Genomic DNA, 27362 nt, shown 5'->3' on the forward strand with positions numbered 1-27362 from the left:
AATTCCTCAGTAATTTTACAATAACTTCTTTTATATCATAACCATCTATGATATTAAATCAATCTATTATTACTGAATCATATAATCACTAGCTTAAAAGGTATTGAATCATGAAAGTAAAACCACTAAATAGTTTTTTTACAAGTTTGAGGTTAACCAACAATTCTAACAGTTTAATCACCTGCTAGTGATTGGAATTGATGAACATTATTTAACTTATACACACTAAAAATTGCAATTACTGTTATATTAGAGTTATTAATAGGGCCTGACATCAAATCTTAAAACTGCTACAGTAATTCTTGAATATATTGTAGGTAGCCTAAGTTTGTTTGTAAAGGTTACAAGTAAGTTTGTTTATGTATGTTGGAAAAGTTGATTATTGAAGGAAATAGAGTGCAACTCACTGAAAATGGCTTTTATCAGATGTAGAAAGGAGAAGAACTTTTTTCAAATCTAATCCAACTAGTTGGCATCATATTTGTCTGTCATGTTGGATTTTAGTATAATATGTATCTGCAGTTCTATTCCCACTTTGGTCTGGGATCAAATAAAACATTACATGTAAGGAAGCAATTATCTAATTAAAAGAAATTTTGAAGTAATAATTCAGTATGGTTTTAATATATTGATAGTATTCAAACAATAAACCAATACAAGGGAGTATTCAAGGACAAAAAGGAATAAGGTATAAGGACCATACATAGTACTGAACTAATAATTAAATTGTGGCCTATCAATAAGAATGATTGCTGCTATTTACAGTTTATTTAGAGGATTTCTCTAAAGGTTGATTTGATACTAGTCATATTGAAATAAATAATGTTTTATCTTATCAAAATACTGTATTCAAAGAGTTAATTAGGTCAAATGTAACCATAGTCCCCAATATGCCTATAAATAACTAATATTATTAGTGGGTAGGCTTATTCTGGAATTAGCTTTATTATTGTAACATTTTACAATAGCTTCTTATATCTTGAACATTCATAATATTAAATCAATCTATTATGATATTATTACTGAATCATATAACCACTAGTTTAAAAATTATTACCTAAATCATAAAATTGAAACCACACTTGATAGTTGTTTCACAAGTTTGAGGTTAACTAACAATGTTAAAAGTTTGTTAAATCACCTATTGGGGTTTGAAAATGGAGAAAATTAACTTATACTTACTAAACATTGCAATTACTGTTGTATCAGGGTTATTAATAGGGCCAAACATAGTTATTTACCATAGAGCTTTTAAAAGAACATGTGCTTTACAAATTATTTGTCTGGGGAACGCTTTGCCATCACTAGCCTGAACAGCTTTGTTTAGGAGGTAACTTCTGTATGCTATTAAACTTATCAATAAATATCCTGCACATGAATTAATGATCTTACCTTAATTTAAGTACTTCAGCAATTAAAAATCAGCAGAATAAACAAACTATGACTTGATGACGCAATAAAACAAAGAAGAACAGACAACACTGACTTCACCAACACCAACACCTTGAAGGAGACAGGAAATCTTGAGATGGCTGCCGATCATGTGCAACATGAATGCATCACCCCGGCAATTTCAAAGTTATTGATATAGACAATCTTTATTGTTAACATTGAAAAATTCTATATTTCAGGGGCGGATTAATGATTTCTTTATGTGGGACATTTGTGCTTCCACTGGAATAATGTTGGAATCAATAAAATAGTACTTTATTATTATTTGAATTGAAAACTTGAGAATTATTTCATAGGCTTGGTGTGTTCGTATTGTGCAACATGATTTTCAGCACAAACTAGAATCTAATTTGAAAAAATGATATAACTTCTTCAATTTTGGATGGAATCATTTGAAATTCTAGGACAATGTTGATAATATAAACAGGAACGTACATGATTTTTTCAAAAATTTTTCGACATCAATTTACCATTTATTTAAAATTTCAAACGTCAGTAGCCCGTCAACGACAAGTTTGACGGGATTTTTGCATGGAGAAAAAGTGCTGGAAATTCACTTCTACAGCCGAATTAGTCATAAAATACTTCTTTTTTGAACATTATCGGGACACTTGAAAATTGGTCAAATTTATTTCTAAGTCCCTATCTGGATTAAAATTATCGCAAAAGGTCTATTATATCATCAACAGTGCGTTGTAGACAATTTTCGCAAAAGACAAAAAGTGTTTGAAATTCATTTCTGCATCCGAATTATTGCTCGGAAATACAATTTTTGACTTTTTTGGAAAACTTAAACATCTGGCAAATTTATTCCAAGTCCCTCTGGATTTAGTGCAAAAGGTCAATTATATCGTTAACAGTGCGTTGTAGACAATTTTCGCAGAAGACAAAAAGTATTTGAATTGCAATTCTGCACCCGAATTGATCAACAAAAGCTAAAAGTGAGACTTTTTGTAAAACTCAAGAAAATTTCAGTCCTTATTTGTGTAAAACATTTTCTTTATCTCGATAACGGTGAGTTGGAGACAATTTTTGGAGAAGATAGAAAGGGGTTGGAATTCAATTCCAGTTAGGAATATTATTGGTCGGAAAGCCTAAATTGAGACATTTTTAGGGATTAAGTTACATTGGTGAGGGGGGAGGAGACACCTTCTGAAAAAAATGTTTGATTTTCACTTTTAACATTTTCACTTAGTGTGTTGACTGGGTAGGTACTGTGAAAATTCCATACTGTACCAACCTTTCTAACGTTTATTTTAGTAAACAATTCCAACATTTATCAAACATTGTTTTTATAACGTTTATCAGCAATATACATTCTAGACGTTTATTAAACGTTTATAGAGTAAACGTTTATTTTAGTAAACTTTTCTGACGTTTATTAAACGTTGTTTTCATAACGTTTATCGAATTTATACATTTTAAACGTTTTTTAAACTTTTTGTGCTGTTTGGGATGAACACTACAGGTTGATCTCCTCTCCCCTGTATTAGAGGAGATTTTGGAAGTGACAATGAGAAATAGACAATGTAAAGAGGACAATGTAAAATAGGCTACTCCAGGATTGTTTGACACTTACAATAGAAACAAATTCAAGGGAATGCATAGCAAGCTATATTCAAGATCGATTCAAATCGTCTTTAACTGACAAGGGGTATTCAAGGCAGAGTCAAGACTTGTTCGACCCATGCAATAAAAGCTAAATTCAAACGAACACATAGCACGCCATATTCAATTTCGATTCAAACCAAGTTTGTTAGCCTTGAAAAACAAGGGTATGCTGCTTTCGATTCTAGTATGGAAATTCAAGGGGACTTCGAGTTGAATGTCAAGCAAGATCGTTTTCAGCTGGATTCAACTTCAGCCTTGATTGACAAGTGAAGGCTGCTTCTAATTCAAGCCTTGAATCAAGCCTTACTGCTGACTGGGTATCATAACCATCCATGATATTAAATCAATCTATTATAATATTACTGAATCATATAATCACTAGCTTAAAATGTATTGAATCATGAAATTAAGGGGGCACGCACTTCAGTATATGGGCCGCGGAATCTAGCATTGAGACCTACATAGATCGATAGAGGAGATCAAGACGAGATCAACCATGTATAATATTGTTGTCGATTTCCAAGGATTAGCTGAAAAAGCATGGCGGGAAGCTCAAAATTTTTATATAAATTTTCATTTTCAATAATTTTTTATTGCTACAATATGTTTCAAACTAATGCAATCTTATGTAAAATTTGACGAGGAATCCAATGAAACTAATTTCAGGTTCGTTACTTCAGTATTTTTTTAGATATTGCAAAAAATGGCAAAAAAGTGCAAATTTATTGCTTTAAAAAAGGTTAACTTGTTTTCATGATGATTGATAGGTATTTTAAACTGATTGGATCTAGTAGAATCATAAATTCTAAAGGAAAGATGTCCAGTCATTTGATAGCCTAAGCTCAAAATTGTATCACATATTTGGGAAAATAAAAATATTGTACACTTAATACTCTTCAATTCTGATATTAAATTTTTTTTACTACTTTTAGTGACTACTAAATTGGCTGAATCTAAGCCTTCCCCAATCTAAGCTTTTTCTAACCCAAGTTCTCCCTAGGTAGCAAAACATGGAGTTGCAATATTTTTATTTGCCCAAATATCTCGAACAATTTTGAGTTTAGGCTTCCAAGGGACTGAACATTTTTTCTTCAGAATTCATCATTCTACTGAATCCAATAGTTTTAAATATCTATCAATCACCATGAAAACAGATTCACCTCTTTTAAACAAAAAAAATTCACTTTTTCTCACATTTTTTGCAATATCTCAAAAACTACTGAAGTTACGAACCTGAAATTAGTTTCATTGGATTCCTCATTCAATTTTACATAATATTGCACTAGTTTAAAACATATTTTAGTCATAAAAAAATTATAAAAAATAAAAATATATAGAAAAATTTTGAACTTTCCGCCATGTTTTTTCAGCTAATCCTTGGAAATCGACAACAATGTTATACATAGTTGATCTCGTCTTGATCTCCTCTATCGATCTATGTAGGTGTCAATGCTAGATTCCGCGGCCCATATATTAAATTGCAGCCGAAATTAAAACCACTAGGCTAACTTAATAGTTCTTTACAAGTTTGAAGTTAACCATCAATGGTAACAGTTTAATCAACTGTTAGTGTTTGAAAATGATAAACATTCAACTTATACACACTAAAAATTGCAATTACTGTTATATTAGGGTTATTAATAGGGCCTGACATAGAATCTTAAAACTGCTCCAGTAATTCTTGAATATATTGTAGGTAGCCTAAGTTTGTTTGTTAAGGTTACAAGTAAGTTTGTTTATGTATGTTGAAAAATTTTATTATTGAAGGAAATAGAGAATGGCTCTCATCAAATGTAGAGAGGAAAACTTTCTTCAAATCTAATCCTTGGAATCATATTCATCTGTCATGGTGGATTTTAGTATAATATGTATCTGCAGTTCTATTCCCACCTTGGTCTGGAATCAAATGGAACATTACATGTATGAAAGCAATTATCTAATTGAAAGAAATTTTGAAGTAATAATTTAGTATGGTTTCAATAAATTGATAGTATTAAAACAATAAACCAATACAAGGGAGTATTTAAGGACCTTACATAGTACTGAACTAATTATTAAATTGTAGCCTATCAATAAGAATGATTGCTGCTATTTACAGTTTATTCAGAGTATTTCTCAAGAGGTTGATTTGATACTAGTCAAATGAAATAAATAATGTTTTATCTAATCAAAATACGGTATTCAAAAAGTTAATTAGGTCAAATGTAACCATAGTACCTAATATGCCTAAAAATAACTAATATTATTGGTGGGTAGGCCCATTCTGGTATTAGCTTTATTATTGTAACAATTTACAATAGCTTCTTATATCTTTAACATTCATAATATTAGATCAATCTATTATGATATTACTGAATCATATTATCACTAGTTTGAAAATTATCACCTGAATCATAAAATTGAGACCACACTTGAAAGTTGTTTTACAAGTTTGAGGTTAACCAAGAATGTTGACAGTTGGTTGAATCAACTGTTCGGGTTTTAAAATAAAAAAAAATTAACTTATACACACTAAACTTTGCAATTAACGTTGTATCAGGGTTATTAATAGGGCCTAACATAATTATTCACCATAGTACTTTTAGAAAAATGTGCTTTACAAATTTGTCTGGGGAACGCTTTGCCATCACCAGGCTGAACAGCTTTGATTAGTAGGTAACTTCTGTATGCTATTAAACTTATCAATAAATATCCTGGACATAATTCAATTATCTTACCTTAATTCAAGACTTTTGATTGCAAAAATCATCATCAACTTGATGACGTGATAAAATAAAGGATAAACAAACAACGAAACAACCAACTTCACCATCAACTTCACTTGAACTACTGAAGGAGACAGGAGATCTTTGTCTGTGCTTGTGCGCTTGAGCGGCAGCCAAGATCAACTGTTTGGGTTTAGAAAAGAAAAAAATTAACTTATTCACACTGAACATTGCAATTAATGTTGTATCAGGGTTATTAATAGGGCCTAACATAATTAACTACCATAGTGCTTTTGAAAACATGTGCTTTACAAATTTGACAGACAAATTTGTGAAGCACATGTTTTTAAAAGCACTATGGTAAATAATCATGTTAGGCCCTATTAATAACCCTGATACAACATTAATTGCAATGTTTGGTGTGTAAAAGTTAATTTTTTTTCATTTCTAAACCCAAACAGTTGATCTTGGTTGCCGCTCAAGCGCACAAGCATGCATCACCCCAGAAATTTCAAAGTTATTGATATAGACAATCTTTATTAACATTAAAACAGTCCATATTTCTGGGGCAGATCAATGATTTCTTTATGGGGGACATTTGTGCTTCCACTGAAATAATGTTGGAATCAATAAAATAGTAGTTTATTATTATTTGAATTTGAAACTTGAAAATTATTTCATAGGCTTGGTGTGTTCCTATAAATTTTCCAATTTTGGATGGAAACATTTGAAATTCTAGGACAATGTTTATAACATAGAAAGAATCGTTTATGATTTTTTTCAAAATTTTCCATCATCAATTACCAAATATTTAAAATTTTGAACGTTAGTAGCCCATCAACGGGATTTTTGCATGGAGAAGAAGTGCTGGAAATCTACTTCAGTAGCCAAATAAGTAATAAGAGACTGCTTTTTTGAACATTTTTGGGAAACTTAGAAATCTGTAAAATTTTTTCCAAGTCACTATCTGGATTAAAATTAAAACAAAAGGTCATTCATATCATCAACAGTGCGTTGTAGACGATTTTCGCAAAAGACAAAAAGTGTTTGAAATTCAATTCTGCACCCGAATTGATCAACAGAAAGCTTAAAACAGAATTAAAAATATGAATATTAGAAATACCTCCGTGTAAAATGGGCCACAGAATAAATCTAAAAATATTGAAAATGACAAAACTCATCTGATAAACAATCATTGCAAGTCAGGCCATCTAACTTTTTCCTTGGAGGGCATGTAAGACACACACAAGTGACTTTGACCTGGATAGGCAGCAGGGCACATTGGATGCAATCAGTGAAAGAAGGGAAGACCAATGAGGAGGACACCAAAGACCGATGAAGCAGAACTTCGATGACCGATGAGATGAGCTCCGATGAGGTAAGCTCCATTGACCAAAGAGAAGAGCACCGAAGACCGATGAATGACCTCAGAGTGAATACACAGAATCCAGGGTGGATCAACACACGGAATTTGTAATTGTAGTTAAAATGGCACGGTGCCAAAGTTCAGAACATATGCAAAATGTGAGGTAGTGGATGCAGTTAGCACAACTAGAAATGTCCATCACAACGGTGGAAATAATTTGAATTGAATTGATACAGTTGAAAACAATTTGAAACAGGAAGTTCTGAGCACATTCGATAAGCCAACACGGGCAAGCCAAGAGTTTATGAAACTTGAGGTTGGCAGCAAGGCTACTTTTCTGATTGGTTGAGAACTGGGTTAGTATACACCCACAAGATCTAGAATCTTTGAAATAGTAGAGCGGAGGATCTTCAATCCTGATGCTGGATGTGGCAGATATGGTGTCCTGATGCAAAGAGATAGAATTGTGGCCTACAAGTCACTGTGATTTGTAACTGAACCAATCAGACAAAGTGCCAAGAGAGAAAAAAATTGAAATTACATCAAAATACTCACAAATACAATTTCTTTTAGTCTTCATAATAATTTATGATGGCAGAAAACATTTGAACTTTGAAGATAAAGTTTGTGGAAAATGAATTCTGCATTTTTAAAGTTGAACACGAGGTGACGCAGCACTAATAGGTTAGCTTTAGAAACGACAAAGATATTTTGGAGGGAAAAAATCCCACAGAGAAACTCATTTGCACATAATGGATAGGAGAACTTGGAGAACACTTTAAAACATTAATTTCAGGTGAAAAGATAAAATTGCTACATATTTGAAGAAATGAGAAGAAAAGCCTTGAACAGGCAACTTTCTTGTGAAGTGACAGGAACGGGAGTGTCTATGAACAGAGCCAACTATGGGAGTTGGAGTAAAAGGAAATAAAAATGACACAGAATAAATGCAAAATGGCTCGAAAAATTGCAGAATATGACGAAATCTGCAATATAAATTACTAGAACAATGAAATGAATAAAATACATCAGAAAATCACATCTCAAAATCTACAAAAATAGAAGTAGACAAAGTGTGTGAACGACAACTAGCATTAACAAACGACTAGTGTCAGAGCGGACAACTTACAAACCAAAGGAGCTTGACGCCTGAATGCAAAGACCAAAGTCTGTATGACTGAGTTTTTACATTCACAGAGCTTCTAGTTATGAGTAGTTCTGTGTGTGTCCAGCTTACAAATCTTCCATTAGGATTACATGTAAACTCTGAAGGACCATAGGAAATTCAAAACCAATTTCAAATTCAATTTTATTAAGGCAAAACACTTCACAACTGGCCATGTCAACAGGTATTTGAAAATACATTAAATAAATAAATAGAATAACAGAAGCTTACAAAAAAATTGCACTTCACATAAATTATAACATTCTTCTACACTTTACATACAAAAAATAACTGAATTTTACAGTTGAACAAATTATAACACCCTATCATTTGAAAACTATTCAACACTATAATATGCCTTGTCAACCAGAAATGCATACAAATCTCTCTTAAAATTAGGCCTACTTGACTTAGACAAAGTTTTAGGCAGCTTGCTGTAAAGTTGCAAGCCATAAACAATCGGACTCTTATCTGAAAATTTTAACCTATGATGTTCAATGAATGGATTTCTACTACCACCTGTAAAATATCTATGAACATCTGAATTTTGTTTTAAGGTACCAATTCTATCTGCAGTGAAAAGTAGAATGCGATAGATATGAATGGATGGTAGAGTGAGCAGCCTAAGATCTCTAAAAGTGCTTCTGCATGGATGATTATTTTCTAAATTTGCTAAAAATCTCACTGCCCGCTTTTGCAGAAAAAATAATCTCTGAATGTTTTCATACTTGTTGCACCCCAAAGCTCAACACAATTAACCAAATGAGTATTGATAAGCGTAGCTATACTACTGTTCACAAGTCTTGCAATAAATCTTAATACAAAAATGTCTTTGCTCATTCTATTAGCCACCTTATCAACATGCTCGTTCCAAGATTATTTGTCATCCACTGTCAAACCAAGCAAATTGACCACACTTGCGCTCTCAATCATACAATTGCTAACATTTATTGTGATTGCTGGTTCAAAAAAATATTTCTTTTTCAAGTTGAATTGAATAGCTTGGCTCTTATCAGAATTAACAGATAGTGAGCAGTTATTGAAATACTGTACAACCTCATTAGTGGATATGTTAGCAACTAACTCCAGCTGTTGAATACTGTTGTTGTAGAATAACAAGGTTGTGTCATCTGCATAAAAGTTTTTGCAACTGGAAGCTACAAATCGTTAATATATAAAACGATGAGAAGAGGACCCAGAATGGAGTCCTGAGGAACACCCCTAGTCACGTTTAATCTCCTTGAATTCCCAAGTCGGCCATCAGTGCAAACACTCACATACTCCAATCTATTTGTCATGTAAGAATCAATTAATTTCCCCATGAGACCTCTGATTCCAAGCAGATGCAGTTTCTCCAAAAGAATCTTCTTATCTACACTATCAAAAGCCTTAGAAAGGTCTAACAGCACCCCCAAAGTGAGATTTCCTTTGTCAACCTCATGAATGACTCTTTCAATGAAAGTAACTGCGGCTATGATTGTTGACTTATTTTTTTATAAACCCATTTTGACATTCACTCAATAATTCGAGTTTCTGTGGATAGTTTATGATCCTGTTATATATAATCCTTTCAAAAATCTTTGATAAGACAGGCAAAACAGATATAGGCCTATAGTTAATCATATTTGCTTGATCACCTTTCTTAAATATAGGTATTACCTTGGCGATTTTCAAAGAATCAGGGAAGACTCCTGCTTGAAAAGCGCTATTCACAATGAAAATGAGAGGCTCAGCGATTACATCACAACATTTTCTAAGGATTTTAATAGAAATGCTGTCGTAACCAACACTATTTTTTTTTTGCTTCAAGCTTTTTATCACTTGCATAACTTCTGTTACATTTGTTGGACTTAGAAAGGAGCTTGCTAATCTATTTTTCACAGTTGGTGGTTGTGTATTATTTGGTATAGGCCTACTACTACACTTTGAAACGGGAGCAATGGAAATGAAATATTGTCACGTGGTATTTTAGCACCACAAAATATTTTTGGAATGAACTATTGAACTTTAATAGAATTATAAAATAGAAAGGAAAGATAACCTAGTCAAGAACAACTCAAGTAAAATCGAATGTTGCTGGCGATAAAGAGTAATCATATGGTTATTATCTAAAGTGATAAGAAAAACATGCATAATTGTAATTCAAAAATAATGAGGATCCATTGGCAGAATTAGAAATTATAAAGCGGCTTATTTATTATTGGCAGATCATAAAAAATAAAAGTTTGCATGTACATTTGAGGTTTGAATTGTTTGTTTATGTCTTTAAATGAATCAATTGATCTAGGATAAATCGATAGTTATTTGAATCAACACCTAACAAATCAGCTGATTGTTCGATCAACCAGTACAAGTTGAATTATAAAGTTTACTCACAAAAGATGTATTATATATACTAAGGAAGGTTTATGTAAATAAATAGGGACAACTATTATTGCTGCATGAATATTTATTACAATCTAAAAAAGTACGAAAATCAAGAGTATACAAAACTCATATAAAAAATTAAATGTATATTGCATGATAGTATCGTATATCACAATTTATTCATTAGAATAGTCTAAGACAATCACTCCATATATTCATATAAAAACTTTTTATTTATTTTTCTATAATAAAGTTGAAGGAACCCTGAATCTGAAGTAACCAATTGTATTGAGTTTTGCTAAATTAAAAAGCAAATCAGAAGGAGGCTTACAAATCGTTCAAGGAAGAGATGAAATTTTTCTGGAAACCATTTCTCTTTGGCTTGTGATCTCGTTCTGTGAAGATGCACATGAAAACTAGGGTCTTCCTTCTTATTAAATTTTGAAAATTATCAAGCCAATCCCTTTTTTAAATGTGAACTATGTGTAATTAATGTTTATTCATCTGTGAACTCAGTGTTGTTAAAGAGTTCTTAATTGTAATCAGTTCCCATAAATATATCTTTGATACAGAAAGAAATCTATAAGAAATCCGGACCACGCGCGAGCCCAGCCGAGACGAAAAGGACCTGCATAATTAATTATTGGAAATAATTAATTTACTCTACAAGACCTCCAAGAACATCATTAATGTCAGTGTTAGTTCAAACGAGCTCGTTTATAAAGGCCTTTTAATTAGAGTTGGGAAATTAATCAAAGCGCTATATAAATAAATTCAGTCAAAGAAAAATTTGCAACGTGTTGAGTGCTATCTTATAGTCTATAAGAACGTTCGTTTTATGAATTTATTTGATTTATGTAGGAAGCTTACTTCCATGCATGGCACGGACTCATTAAAAACCCTGGGATTTTTAAATATTAGTTTTGATAATTATTATTAGCTAATTGATCAAAGCTTGTCCTATTAAATCTATCAATCAAACAGGTTTTAAATTGTAGAATTCTGAATTGACTTGAAGTCCAAGTATCAGTATTAAATATAATATATTTATAATCTTTAAAGCTCACAACTGTGAATGCTAGTAAACCCTGTGATAATTGTTTAACTATTAAAGAATTTATATATATTGGAATTATAAATATAAGAATGTTTTATATTGTCACGTTATTCTTTATATTTAAATAACGATTAGCCTCCTGCTTGGCATCAGTCGGTAAAGCATGAGATTTGATATAATTATATAATTAGGTCGTGGTTTTCTAATAGTATTCAGTCTTAAATCTTTCTAGGCCTAGGTATGGCTTCTCCTATAACTCTTGTAATACAATAAAAAATAAATATATATAAATATGATACTTATACAATAGTGTTGAGGAATAATAAATAAATTGCACACCATAAACGTTTCATACATATATTACACAAATAATGCAAAAAATAAATCGAGGCAAAAAATATATATAGAGCGATAAAAAATATAATATAAAAATAGAACAATAATTGAAATCAATAAAAATATCACAGGCTAAACTTTATATTCTAGATTTATGGCACGAATCATTACCATGTGCCTTTATCTTAAAATCATATGCATTCTGTTGCATGTAGCTGCGATATGCGCTTGCTAATACTTGTCGACTTGGACAATTCAATTAAAAATGTGTGCTTTAAGATCAGCTTGATAAATTAGCCACTAATAATCCAAATATATATATATTAAAATCTCTAGTACTTAGTAGATTTCTTTGTATCGAATATATATTTTTATCTCAGGGTGCAAGATTTGGCACCTGACGGAATAGGTAGAGCCATTCATCTAGTGAATTAGAGCTAAAAATAAGCTATCGCAAATTATATTGCAAAAAATTAAATATCATATGCATATGTTTTAATAGCCTAGATTTTGTACTTCTTTGATTTAATAGAAATTTCTGAAATATTGATCTATCTTTTTTCTTTTAACAAAATACCTTTAATACTAATTTTACTTGCGCAAGTATTACTCTTATTAATTTCTTAATTTATAATAAAAACCCTTTCGACGAGCTAGCTTTGATTATTAGATTAATTCGAAGCACTAGGGCGCCCATCACTAATTCAAATTTATCACTCACGTGTCGAAAATCTTCTTGTAAGCCGCCGATGTCGATCCAACTCCATGTGGTCCGGGAATATGGTAGCCGGAATCGTCTCTTCCCAGGGGTTATAAATTTATTTAAAAAAATGAAAATGACTTCCGCTTCACAATAGCATCACGAAGTCTTTTAAGAAATTTAATAATTTAATTTAACTTTAACTTTTACAAAAATCATTATCAAGGTACTACGCTCTAAAATATTTGGGGTCCTCTCCTGGTGGCATTTGGTTGGCGAGTGCTGGTTCTCCTTTTTCAATTTTACAAATCTTATTTCCGACTTTCAAATTAACATAAAATTTGAATATCTTAGTCCTCCGCCATTTAGGGTCAAATAGATCTTACAAAAAATATCAAATTATTGCTTAGATTGTATGATTAATAATTTCTTTGCTTTCGAGCCATATCGATAACATAGACTATACAACAATTCAACATAGATTCCGAACATTTATAGAAATATATATAAATATTTTTGAATTGGCCTACAATTGCCGCCTATTAACTGCCGTTTTACTATTGGTGCATGCAAATTTTATTCAGTATTCATGCGCCTGGTACCTCTTATTTCCTGAATACATTAAATTATTTTTATTTGGTTTATTTTTTATGCTCTTTACATGCTAGCTAATATTCTATACATTAATATTAATTCCATGCTACCTAATAATTAGCCACGTGATCAGGTGTTTTTTCACATTGCACACTATCTGATTGCAATAAAGCTCTGCCAAGGGGTTTTGGTCAGATTCTACGTTTCTCGGTTTGATCGATCTCTAGGTCACCGATCTGTGAATACATGTACCTAACCTCAATCTTCAAATATTTTATATAATAATCTATTTATGAGCAATAAAATTCCTTCAAATCCTTTTTAGGTTTTTGTACCACTTAGCCAGAACAAGCTGATGCTATCTAATCTTAGTTATTATCTATTTGGCGATATTAGCCAGTTACTTTATTTTCAGACCTATTACTGTTTCTGTTAGGGCTTTTTATCTACCCAAATTTAATACTTTACACGCGCCCCTGGGTTTGAATTCAAAATATTTGAGAATCATAATGTTTTTAATGAAAACCCACCCTTCAATACATCGATATACACTATACTTTAATTATAAATTATACTCTCATACTTCTATCACAGTTCGCAGACATATTTGCTGCATCTCCTTTATACCTTTATCAAATACAATAACAAATTCTTCTCCTCAACACACATAAAATATCATAAATATAAACTTCTAACGCACTCCTCCTGACAACACTTAAAACATAGTAATTTTTAAATTCGCCTCTTGCAGGGCCGCCAACCTAACTACACACATTTCATAATTCTCACAAATGATTCCTTTTAGACAATAATTTCGATTCACAAAACTTCTGGGCTTATATCTTATAGTATTCCTTAGGTCTTAATATAAATTATTTTCTATACATCAGGTACAATACTTTTCTTTTGCTAATGGCTCTTTGGTTTTTTGGTAGCTTGTATTCACTTTAGGTCTTTTCAGGTAACAAACGTGGCATAATTAAAAGTAATAAATATAAAACATATAAATAAATATACCGACATTAATAAATATAATAAATAACAATAATAAATAACAATAATAAATAATAATTTTGGGGTAACCATACTTTTTCATAATCATATGTTTGCAGGCATTACATATTTGATTCAGGTGGCCTTGCCCAGCTGGTCACTGGTTCTACAGAATTTGCTGTCGAATTTCATAATTAACCTAATTGCTGCATTTTTTTTCTCTTTAAAGGTAATTTACAAATTTTAAATATACTATCCCCGCTTGTGTCCTTTTTTAGTGGATGTAGCTAATTTAATTACACATTTAAAAATTATTCTTTTTCTTATTGCAGGCTTCTAACGGCTGGAAGGAATTAAAATACTGGATTGTTGCCATGCGGTCCTATGCCAAGATTAAATTTATTAAGGAAGGTTAGTAATCGGTTTGATAATAATGTTTTCCTTGATTTCTTATCATATTTATTTCAAATTCTGTGATATGGCATGTAGAAATCCCGTGGTTTACTTGCATCTTCTTGCATTCTATTTGTAGATGTTGTAGGCTGGTGAGGTTATCTGCTGTTGATTTGTGAGGCTGTCCTATTGATAATTTTTTCATCATAAATTTGAAGCCCTTGTATCTGGTATATCCTTTTAATCCATTCTTTTTCTCATCATCCTGTAATTTTAATTCATCTTTCCTTTCGTTATTTTCATTTAAAATTCTTAATTTCAGCTCATTATAACTCATTAGGCTTACAACAATAAACATTTTTATAATATTAAATTTCCAATTATCAATCATAGATTCATTTAATAATAACAATATAATATTTTCCATCATATCTACAACACAGTCTTTTATTAATATCACAGCCATTATTACAAACATTACACACCATATCCAAACATTTATCAACTTTTTAATAGTATTATCTCTCATCATATAATATCCAGATACTTTTACTTTCTTAATAAAATTCCTTATTTCTCTTGATTTTATCAACCACTTTCTGTCCATCAATCTCCACAAGTAATCCATTTCCTTATTATCCAGGCATGATTCCATATTTGTTTCATGAGCAGCTCCATTTTTAATCCATTCATTTGGTCCATTTTGCTGGTCACATCGCTGGTTTGCCCTCTTGAAGCGTATGTGCCGCGGATGCACGCTGTCGGTCCGCTCCTGTCTTCCTCGGTGCCGGTCCGGTGTCCTCTTCGGGCGTTTGAACCGTGCATGCGGCCTCCATCGGTGCGCGCGGTTCCTCCGTTTCTTCCGCCTCCGGGCCTTACGATGCATGCTCCTTTTGTCATGTAGTCCGTTCTCCTCGTCCTGATGCCGGCTGGGTGTCCTCGGGCGCTTTCGTCTCCGGGCCTTGCGGTGGGTGCTCCTCCGGTCCTGCATGTTGTCTTCTCGGTCCGGGTCCTTTGTCTGCTGTGGGGTCGAATGATGCGCGGGTGTAGGCTCTGTGTGTGGATGCATGGTGGTGGTCAAAACAGGTAGTATGGTGACGGTCTCTGGATATGCGGGCTGCTCTTCCTGCGGTGATGGATCGTCGGCGGGGAATATAAGGCTCAAGAGGGGTTGATGCTTACAGGGCGCTTTAAGTGCATGGTGGGCGGCGGTTTTTTGTGGTTGGATATTGGGGGTATCATATAGTCCGGGTTTATTAGCTGTAGTTTTCTGTATATCTGGTGGCGGGTCGTTGGGTGCTGGGTTCTGGGTTTTTTGTTGATTCAATCCTATTGCATGTGCTAATGTATAATTTGTGCTTACTTGTTGAGGTGGCGGTCTATAATTTCTGTTGTAATTGTTCTGTGTGTGATTATTATTTGAGTTTAATCGATCACGGCCATCATAGTGATTCCTACGGTTGCTCTGCTGGGTATAGTGGTTGGTTGTGCGATTTTGAAATTTTTCATTATTCCAGTTACCATTTTGCCTGTGCTCATAGCGGCGTTCAAATTGAGGGGCAGATCGGTAGCGATCATATGATACCGGTTCATAATTTTGGCTGTTATACTGATTAATTTTTGAGTTATGTTGATTTTGTGCGTATCTCTGGTCTGAACGGTGGTTTGATATTGCCATCACAGACTGTATGCCATATAAATGATTTATCAGCTGCTTGCAATCAGTAATGGGTTGTGTGGCGAGTGCCATTCTAACTTGATACGGTAGCTTCTTTAAAATAATACTTGCTAATGCCGATTCATTAATGGGCTCGCTCAATTGAGAATTTTTAAACTGTAGGGCAGTGACGAAAGTGGTACATGCACCGTCTAAGTTAGGGTTGAAATCGCATGAGATAATGTCCGCTAGCACGTCCAACTGTTTACTTCTGCTCCAATACTGTTCCAGGAAGACAGCTACAAACTCATCCAATGATGTAAATTCATGGGCTCTACTCCGAAAGAACATCAGGGGTTCGCCAATCAATAAACTAGTCAAACGAAGACGCCAAAAATTCCAAGAGGTAGGTGCAAGAGTTTGTACTAATTTTATCTGATCAATGAATGGTTGAGGTTGCAAATGGCGATCAGTATTATCAAATTTTCCTAGTCCTTGTAATATACTATGTACGTTGAGGTTGTCTGTTTGAATCCCTTGAGGTCGTTGTTGAATATGATTTTCTAATGCTGTTATTTTTTCCTGTGTTATCTGCCATTGACTATTATGTGTAATTTTATTTGCGTTTATTTCTTGATTTAATTGAGTCAGAGTGGATTTTTGAATTAGTAGAGTTCCGTTTAAAGCTTTACAGGTTTCTGTATTTTGGTTGATGCTACCTTGCAGTTGGTTCATTTTTGTGGACGTATTAATCTGTTTATTTTGTATTTCTTTAATAATGTTAATATTTTTGTCAACTGTAGTTGTTAAGTTTTGATTGGCAACGGTAATTTGTTTGTGGATTTCTTGGTGGCAATCGGCCTTAATGTTATTGGTTATATCCTGAATGGGTGTAGTGATTTGTATGGTTAGGTTATCTATCCTTTCATTGAGTTCACATGTAACCGCATCCAACCTTTCCGATAATCCTGCCGTAATTTTATCCTGACTTTCTTTTTGTAGGGTTATCATTGCTTTTAATTCTTCCCTATGATTCTCTACTTTAGTTTCAATATTATCCAACCGTTGTTCTACTGATTTTATAGCGCCTGCGGTCTCTTTCATGCCCTGTTCCACTGTTTGTTTATTTTCCTCTTTTACTGTAGCAATCTCTTTTTTAATCTCCTGCATCATATTATCCATTGTTTTTTGTAACATAATGTTGAAAGTACTGCTAGTTTGTTCCATTATTACCTTTTGAAGCGGATCTAACTCTGTGATTGAAAATATACTTTGTTTGCTCAGGTGTGACTCGGCCTCCGGCGATGCGGGTTCTGCAGGCTGCTCCTCGCCCCCTTCAAAGTTGATCTCTACTATCCGTTGATTCAATGGTGTGTCAGCGGCGTCGATTCGAGTGGATGATAGAGGTTGCAGACCTGGTGGATCGAAGACTATCGACCCGACGCTTCCTGGTTCCCTTTCTCGTGGCATATTGGCATCTACCGTGGTGGGGTTTGATGTGCTTGGAGTCGACAAAGTGGGATCTGTGCAACCGCCGTACATATATGAAACTTCAGAGTTTGCGGGAGTGTGATTCATTATGTCAAATATGATAAATGCTAATTAAAAAGTGATAAATGATAAGCGAAAATGCTTAAAAAAGAGACACAAACCGGGACTTACAGTGAAACAGTGATGTGCAAAGTGTTTGGATACTCAAAGACAAGGTATTTATACTTAAGTTTTTTATAATGCTCTAGCGCCCCCAATGTTTTGTTTTAATTTATTCTTGGCTAGTTTACAGGCTGTGACTTATTTTCCAACCGGCTTAAACACATAATATATTTTTGACTAGAAAGTAATAGCAGTTTAGGCTTATAAAATATAATCTCTCTCTATAAACATGTATTTTTTACAGTACTAATAATATAAAATTTTCTTTAAAACATATAATTTCTCTTTATTTAAAGCTATTGATTCCCCAAAAAGTAATACAAATTTCCCTTCGCCAGTTTTCCTCAAAACTCGTATAAGTTATCTATAATTTTCAATATGGTTATTGACTTAATTTCAAATAATTATTCAATGAGCTTGGCTCTCATCATCAGTCCCACGTTGGTACGGCATGTCTTTATGCCGTATCCGTGGCCTATCACGTTGGGCGACATGTCTTTATATGTCACGTTATTCTTTATATTTAAATAACGATTAGCCTCCTGCTTGGCATCAGTCGGTAAAGCATGAGATTTGATATAATTATATAATTAGGTCGTGGTTTTCTAATAGTATTCAGTCTTAAATCTTTCTAGGCCTAGGTATGGCTTCTCCTATAACTCTTGTAATTCAATAAAAAATAAATATATATAAATATGATACTTATACAATAGTGTTGAGGAATAATAAATAAATTGCACACCATAAACGTTTCATACATATATTACACAAATAATGCAAAAAATAAATCGAGGCAAAAAATATATATAGAGCGATAAAAAATATAATATAAAAATAGAACAATAATTGAAATCAATAAAAATATCACAGGCTAAACTTTATATTCTAGATTTATGGCACGAATCATTACCATGTGCCTTTATCTTAAAATCATATGCATTCTGTTGCATGTAGCTGCGATATGCGCTTGCTAATACTTGTCGACTTGGACAATTCAATTAAAAATGTGTGCTTTAAGATCAGCTTGATAAATTAGCCACTAATAATCCAAATATATATATATTAAAATCTCTAGTACTTAGTAGATTTCTTTGTATCGAATATATATTTTTATCTCAGGGTGCAAGATTCGGCACCTGACGGAATAGGTAGAGCCATTCATCTAGTGAATTAGAGCTAAAATAAGCTATCGCAAATTATATTGCAAAAAATTAAATATCATATGCATATGTTTTAATAGCCTAGATTTTGTACTTCTTTGATTTAATAGAAATTTCTGAAATATTGATCTATCTTTTTTCTTTTAACAAAATACCTTTAATACTAATTTTACTTGCGCAAGTATTACTCTTATTAATTTCTTAATTTATAATAAAAACCCTTTCGACGAGCTAGCTTTGATTATTAGATTAATTCGAAGCACTAGGGCGCCCATCACTAATTCAAATTTATCACTCACGTGTCGAAAATCTTCTTGTAAGCCGCCGATGTCGATCCAACTCCATGTGGTCCGGGAATATGGTAGCCGGAATCGTCTCTTCCCAGGGGTTATAAATTTATTTTAAAAAATGAAAATGACTTCCGCTTCACAATAGCATCACGAAGTCTTTTAAGAAATTTAATAATTTAATTTAACTTTAACTTTTACAAAATCATTATCAAGGTACTACGCTCTAAAATATTTGGGGTCCTCTCCTGGTGGCATTTGGTTGGCGAGTGCTGGTTCTCCTTTTTCAATTTTACAAATCTTATTTCCGACTTTCAAATTAACATAAAATTTGAATATCTTAGTCCTCCGCCATTTAGGGTCAAATAGATCTTACAAAAAATATCAAATTATTGCTTAGATTGTATGATTAATAATTTCTTTGCTTTCGAGCCATATCGATAACATAGACTATACAACAATTCAACATAGATTCCGAACATTTATAGAAATATATATAAATATTTTTGAATTGGCCTACAATTGCCGCCTATTAACTGCCGTTTTACTATTGGTGCATGCAAATTTTATTCGGTATTCATGCGCCTGGTACCTCTTATTTCCTGAATACATTAAATTATTTTTATTTGGTTTATTTTTTATGCTCTTTACATGCTAGCTAATATTCTATACATTAATATTAATTCCATGCTACCTAATAATTAGCCACGTGATCAGGTGTTTTTTCACATTGCACACTATCTGATTGCAATAAAGCTCTGCCAAGGGGTTTTGGTCAGATTCTACGTTTCTCGGTTTGATCGATCTCTAGGTCACCGATCCGTGAATACATGTACCTAACCTCAATCTTCAAATATTTTATATAATAATCTATTTATGAGCAATAAAATTCCTTCAAATCCTTTTTAGGTTTTTGTACCACTTAGCCAGAACAAGCTGATGCTATCTAATCTTAGTTATTATCTATTTGGCGATATTAGCCAGTTACTTTATTTTCAGACCTATTACTGTTTCTGTTAGGGCTTTTTATCTACCCAAATTTAATACTTTACAATATATATTATTTTATGGGAATATAGTTTGTGTTTTATGTCAGCATACAAAATCATAGAAGTTTTTATTTTTATCCTAATTCATCTCGTGATATACAGTTTGAGCTGTCTCAGTGCCAAGAAAAAAATATTCAGCAGCATATAAAATTAGTGAATCAATTAATATTGATCTTATTAAGAGCACTCAGTACTTATCATCCTTTGATGACAGCCATACTAGTCCGCCAGAAAAAAAAATTGATAATTATATTAATAAGGCTCCAGTTATATCATATAAGGATCCAGAGAGCTTCAAGAACTGGCGTTGTAAGTTCTAAGGAATTTCGGAAGGATAAATTGGTGGATACCTGTATTTATGACAAGCGTTTTAAGGATCAACTAGAAAAACCATAGTTGGTCCTCATTATTCTCTATTGTATACATGGTTACTGATAATCAGTCATCAACTATCTTTCTGATTTCCTTATTGGTGTTCCTCAAGAACTTCACGGAAGCTGCGGTAAGAATTATTGATCACCAGTCATTGAACCCTGTGGTGATTGATCATATTTGGAAAGTTTATGTATCTACCACTGAGCTAGAGCTACGGTTTGAACCCAGCAATTTTGCGAGCCGGACGGCCTTAACTTTTTGCGAATTTATTCGCAAAATAGGGACTTTAGCAACCGCTCCTATAAACATCAAGAACACCGTATCATCTATAAAGGATTTACAATTTACCACTTCACAATATCTATTGAGAACATCTGCAATATCCTTCGGATCAGACACTTTCCTATTATTCACTTCCAGAACTATGTCCTTCATCAATGTATTTTTCCCTCCTCTAAATTTATTTATTATGCTCCAACCAGTTTTAGACTTATTATTTGAACTCGAAATAATATTAGCATAGTGCTGTTTCTTCGCCTCAATAACCTTATTGACATATTGCCGCTTAACACGCTTCAATAAATCCTCATCTACAACCTACCCCTCCTTGATCCTGAATCTTGAGAAGTCTATAAGCGCCCTTAGCTGCTGAATCTCAGGATTTATCGACTCAAGTCTCATCCTAAGCATCCTATTTTCATTTATCTTACTGTGTTTCCTCTTTTTTTATTGGTGGACACTGAACACCAATATGATGCAATAGGCAGCTGTGAAATGAATCAAATTGTTGGTTCATATCAGACTTTTCATATAGAGAGGACCACGTTCTCTACTGAGAAATTATAAGGAAATGCTGGACCAGCCTGATTATCCTCCTTATCAGCTCTCCCCGAATCAAGATCAACAGTGGTGGAGAACACTTGAGCTGAATGATCTGACAAAAACGTATGCAGAACCGCTGACTTACAATTATCCTCAAAAATATTGGTCATTACATTATCTATCGCTGTTCTGGAGCCAGGTCTAATTCTTGTTGGCTCTGATATTGTATAACGTAAACCAAACTGAGAACAAGACGATAACCAAATTTCTGTAAACTGGGGTATTTTTTAAGACATCAATATTATAATCGCCAGCTAAAATAATGCTATTTTTCAACCTTTCTGTTATCTGTTCAATTAGGCATGAGAATCTGTCGAAAAACAAGTTAATATCTCATTAGGTGGTCGATATACCCGACAGATTACAAAGTCCACATCTTTCCCAAATTCTAACCTCATACTGCATATCTCAATGTTGCCCATTGAACATATGTTACTATTATCCAGAATCCTCAAACTGCTACCCAAAAAATCCAACAAAACATCACTGACAAATATAGCAACACCCCCCCTTCTCTCATACCGGACCTACAATAGCTACATGACAGATACATAATTATTATTCAATTTTATACAATTCATTTTGTCCTCCTTCAGACCATGCTCTGTAATAGTTAAGACGTCAGGCCTTTCATCTTCAATTAGAATCTCTAGCAGATACATCTTGTGAAATAGACCATCTATGTTCTGATGAATTACTTTAGAATTATTAGCCATCTGCTTATGTCTATTTGTCTTGAATTCACAGTTATCCACAATGTTATTTACATGATTGATAGAGGAAGAAAAAGAAGGAGTAGTAGCCATCACATCAGCCTTGTCATAATCTATTCGTTTAAATACGGGCTACATGAAGATGATGCATAATTATGTTCAAATACTACATTTTTACCATTATCATGTATTTGAATAACAGATAAATCATCCGATGCTTCGATGCTTGAATCATTCATCATCACCGTAATAACTGAAAACATTGTCCTATTGGGAGATACATTACAAGGTACAGGAGACTGCGATGAAAAGGGTGCAAGAGAAGAGGATTCATAGAGGGAGGCTACTCCCATAAGAGACATCTCTGCAGGAACAGGATTCAGACAACAGAGAGTCGGAGAACTGGATGGATTGATTGTGATGGGGCAAGACCCTATGTCGGGAGATTCAGGCAATCGGTTGATTATTTTATTTTTAGCAGCCTTACCTCCAGTAGTCACCGTTCGATCAGCACCACTCATCACAGTCTGCTTTACGAATATGCCCAAGTGTTTTGAGAGTAATTGTTTACCATGCCTATTCTAGATGAAGACCGTGTTTTGTGAGGCTGGATCTCTGGAGGAAGTCATTGATGTCCAGGAAGGAAACTGCAGCACACCAACATAGCCATGCAACACTCTTGATATGTAGGAGTTTGAGTAGATTATTTTTTAGTTTAGGCTAGTGTCATCATAGCGGCAAGGGACGCTGCAAATCACAATATTGGACTCCAACTTCAGTTCTAGAAGACTACTTATTCCTTGGGAAATTGTGAGTTTATGGGGTTCATCCTTATGAAAATCATTTGCTCCTGCCAGTATTACGATGACATCATCCTTAGTGAAATCCTTGACCAACTGTAGCCCATCCAGGACGACGTGTTTTAATTTAGCTCCTGGCTTGGTATAAACGAAAAAAATCAAAGTCCTCATGCAGTTGAACAAGGTATTTACTCAATTGTTTACCCTGACTATCAGCTAATATTGTCTTGAAATTGAAGCTGCTTTCCATGAAGAAACACTATATAATATCTTTGTTGAAGTTCTGACACTGTGTTACTAGTAAATATTTGAAAAAACACTTACTCTTGTTGGAGTCTTGAGGAATGCATTCCACTCCTGAAGAGGAGCTTCATCAGCCTGAGCTCAGGCCGATGAAGCTCCTCTTCAGGAGTGAAATGCATTCCTCAAGACTCCAACAAGAGTAAGTGTTTTTTTCAAATATTTACTAGTAACACAGTGTCAGAACTTCAACAAAGATACTAATATTGTCATCTTCTTTTCCTTTTTATTGTAGGTTGAATCACTATATTCCAAGTAATGAGTCTTCTGAACCCTGTTTTCAGCAGCAGGTCTATGAACTTTAGCTTTCACCTGTTGTTTATGAGAAATAGGCCTATTCTTTGTCGCAGTTAACGAAAACTCAGAGAACGAATCAAATCTGTTTTGTACCATTATAGCAGCTCCTGTTTCATTAAGATTGGTTCCAGCCTTTATCGAGTGTCTTGGCTTAATAAAATCATCATACTGAGAGCCTACTTTGTCGATGACAATACTTTCATTCGTGGGTACATTATCGTTTTCAGTTTGAATTATTCTAATTATTTCATTTTTATTCATCAATTCTTCTTTCATTAGATCAATATCTTGTAACAGTGAGTTAATCTTATCAAAGCTCGTTCTCAATTCACTACTCAAGTCTTCTATTTCTCTATGGAGAAGGTTATTATTTTCATTGAAAAGTTAAATTGTATTTTCTCGGAGATTAATAATATCTAGCCCATCACAGTCAGGCTTGCATTTCTTTGTCGATAGTCTATAACTTGATTCGGTTTGTGTATCTATGTTTCTCAAATCAAGTTCCCGCTTATCAGTATTTGGCACATTTTCCAGGTCAAGCTCAGTTTGTGTTCCATTATCATTAACTTGATTTTTAACCCTATTCCCTACAATGGATTGGATTTCATCAATATACGACACCCCTATCAGATCTTCAATTTGAGTTTGAGTTTCACAGTCAACAACAGATTTATCAGTTAGGCTCATCAATTTCAACTCATTCTCAATTGATCTGTGTATTGCCGCGTCCCATTCAGTTCGCAACTTTTCAAGTTGGCGTCTAAATGCGACATTATCACGCTCCGCCGCTGACTGACCTTCACAACCCTCCTGCCTATTATCGATTATCGGAGAAACAAACCCATTTGTATTATTTGAGGAGCAAGAGTGACTAGAGTTTCCAATGCATTCAAATTCCTTTGGTGAAGAGCATTGAGTACTGTTAATATTTAAACTTATGCTCTTTATGAAGGATGAGGAGAAATTACCGGAAACTCTCACAGAGCCCCGCTCAACCCTGGGGGTGCTGGGGATGCAATTACTACTAGAAGCTCCCTTACACATGATCCTCTTACTTCTTGAGTCCGCATCGAAGTCAGAAGACAAAACTCATTCTTCTTCGTCAATATTTGGTGTGGAGTATGCGACAGTATTTGGTGTGGAGTATGCGACAGAGTTATCTAACTCAATGTTACTAATATCCGGAGTTGAATGATTATGTAAGAGAGGAAGCTCAGTTATTCTAGATACAGACTTATCTGTTTTGAGAGATGCACTACATGTTTTATTAAGACAACGCCATCTAATATCACCCAATGCAGTATTTGCTGATTTTCTAAAAGAGTACCCCCTGAACACCAGTTTTGGATTTCCACGACTAGTAACACCAAGAGTCCTGGAGTCGGATCATAAATTTTATAGGCCATAAACTTGCTCCTGAACATAACAAATACAACTAAAAAAATCATCAAATTCGGTGCAAACATAAAAAAGTTATTGAATGTCAAGATTTGAGGCTCGATTTCTATTTATATAGATACTGAATCCATGCATAAAAAATAATAATATTTGTATTCCAGATGGAATAGTCAAGCAGTGGCAGATGGAATGAGAAAAGCGCCAAAAATAGTCTATCACGATGCAGTAGAATATTTTCACTCGAAGCAAATCAGCAATGCTGGCACAAGTCTCCTGATCGGCACACTACCAAAAGATAAATTTGAGGACAGCAATACAGAATTACAGTAAGTAGCCTACAAGCTCCCAATATCAAACACTATTATACAGAGTGTTTACAAACTCCCTCTACCAATACTCTATAGTGAGGTACACGTTATAATGGCAGTATAAATAAATTCGTATGGCTTTTGTTGGTGGGGAGTCCCTTGCGGGAGGATCCCACCGCCTGAATATATAATTCAAGCCGTCAATGGGCCTCACAACTGTCATACTTCAGCCGGGATCGACAATATAACGTGCCCATCCGATAACACGGAAGTGATCTGGTTAAAAAACTTCTGGTTATGTGAGGAATTGAACCCGAGATCTCCATGCTGATAAGCAAGCACTCTATCCACTAGACCACGGATCACTCCATAATGGCAGTAGAGAAAGATAGCAGAACAACGTTGCCGATCCTCTGTCTTGTCAATTTCTTCTATAGACGGTAGCTGATACAGGTTTATTGATGTAATATCAACTGTTCATCCTCGTTTAAAATAATCAATAATATTTTATTAAGCAAGAAAATATATTTTTCAATAATAAAGAATTTACATGATTAAGATGAAATATTTTGTTAATCAATTATTAATAATTCTATTCTAATTCCATTTTGCTTTTTTCACATATATATTTTTTCTAAATAATGGTTGAACATACGAAATTGGAACACTGCACAATCATTCATAACAACTGGACAAAACTTCAAAGAAAATTATGATAATTCTCCATATTCATAAAAAAAATTCATATTCATAAAACAAAATGGCATAAAACATAATGGTTGAACATACAAAATTGAAACACTGCACAATCATTCATAACAACTGGACAAAACAACAGAAAAATTATGATAATTTTCCAAATCCATGAAACAAAATGGGGGATATTTGAAATTTTGTATCTCAAATAACTCAAAAACCGTTGGTTTTACTAAAAATATTTTTTTTACTAAATTACTGATTTTTTTAACATTCCTTTTCATCACAATTTAGTGCTTATAATCAATTTTCAAAAATAATATAAAAGTTTGAAAGACTCAAAAAATGTTAATAATAATAATAATAATAATGATAAATAATAAATAATATATTTCCATTTGCACAAATAGTCAAGTTAGAATACAAATATTTAAACATAAAAATATAAGGATTTTAACGAATCACTGCTCAGGGCCTCTACAACTTGCACAAGTCGATAATGAAAAAAGTTCAGGTATAAATGTTTTCTGAGATAAAGAACTCTTGAATCTCATCTTGATACATTCTTTGATAAAAATGTACTCATGTTGCTTGATATTCGGTCAATATATAGGCACTAGTATCAGTCCTAACATGTGGTTTTCTTTTTCATTTTTTCTCCCGCATTTCAGCGCTTCTTATATAATACTTTTCTCTTTTATATCTTAGTTTCTTTTTTCTTCAATGAGAAGTCACCGGGCCATCCGCTGGTAATTATCTTTAGGATTGAAAAGTACCACTACTATGCCATTGAAAATGTTCATGGTAGAGTACTAGATTATGGTAGAGTAGAGTGGGATAGTACTCTACCACTTGCCTCCTCCCACCACCACTTCTCACTCTACTCTACCACTACTATGCTAATGAAAACTGTCACGAGCTAGTAGAGTAGAGTCGTTCCGTAGGCTATCAAGTTTAAGAAGTATTGTTATTTATTAAAACTTATTAAAAAGTATTGACATTTCAAGGTTATTTCTGTTCACTAGACAACACACTTTACCTACTATTC

The 27362-nt window shown here is 33.5% G+C and overlaps 1 protein-coding gene across 1 annotated transcript in view; it reads left to right on the plus strand.

The window, feature by feature from the left end:
- LOC111046715 overlaps window positions 1-27362 on the plus strand; it is a 225584-nt gene that overhangs the window by 142137 nt on the left and 56085 nt on the right. Inside the window, exon 2 of the mRNA XM_039435443.1 lies at window positions 25472-25636. Within this exon, the coding sequence (XP_039291377.1) occupies window positions 25472-25636 (165 nt within the window). The remainder of the gene's footprint in view (window positions 1-25471; window positions 25637-27362) is intronic.

This window comes from Nilaparvata lugens, chromosome 9 (genome assembly GCF_014356525.2).
Source record: "Nilaparvata lugens isolate BPH chromosome 9, ASM1435652v1, whole genome shotgun sequence".
In the NCBI taxonomy this organism is placed as follows: domain Eukaryota; kingdom Metazoa; phylum Arthropoda; class Insecta; order Hemiptera; family Delphacidae; genus Nilaparvata; species Nilaparvata lugens.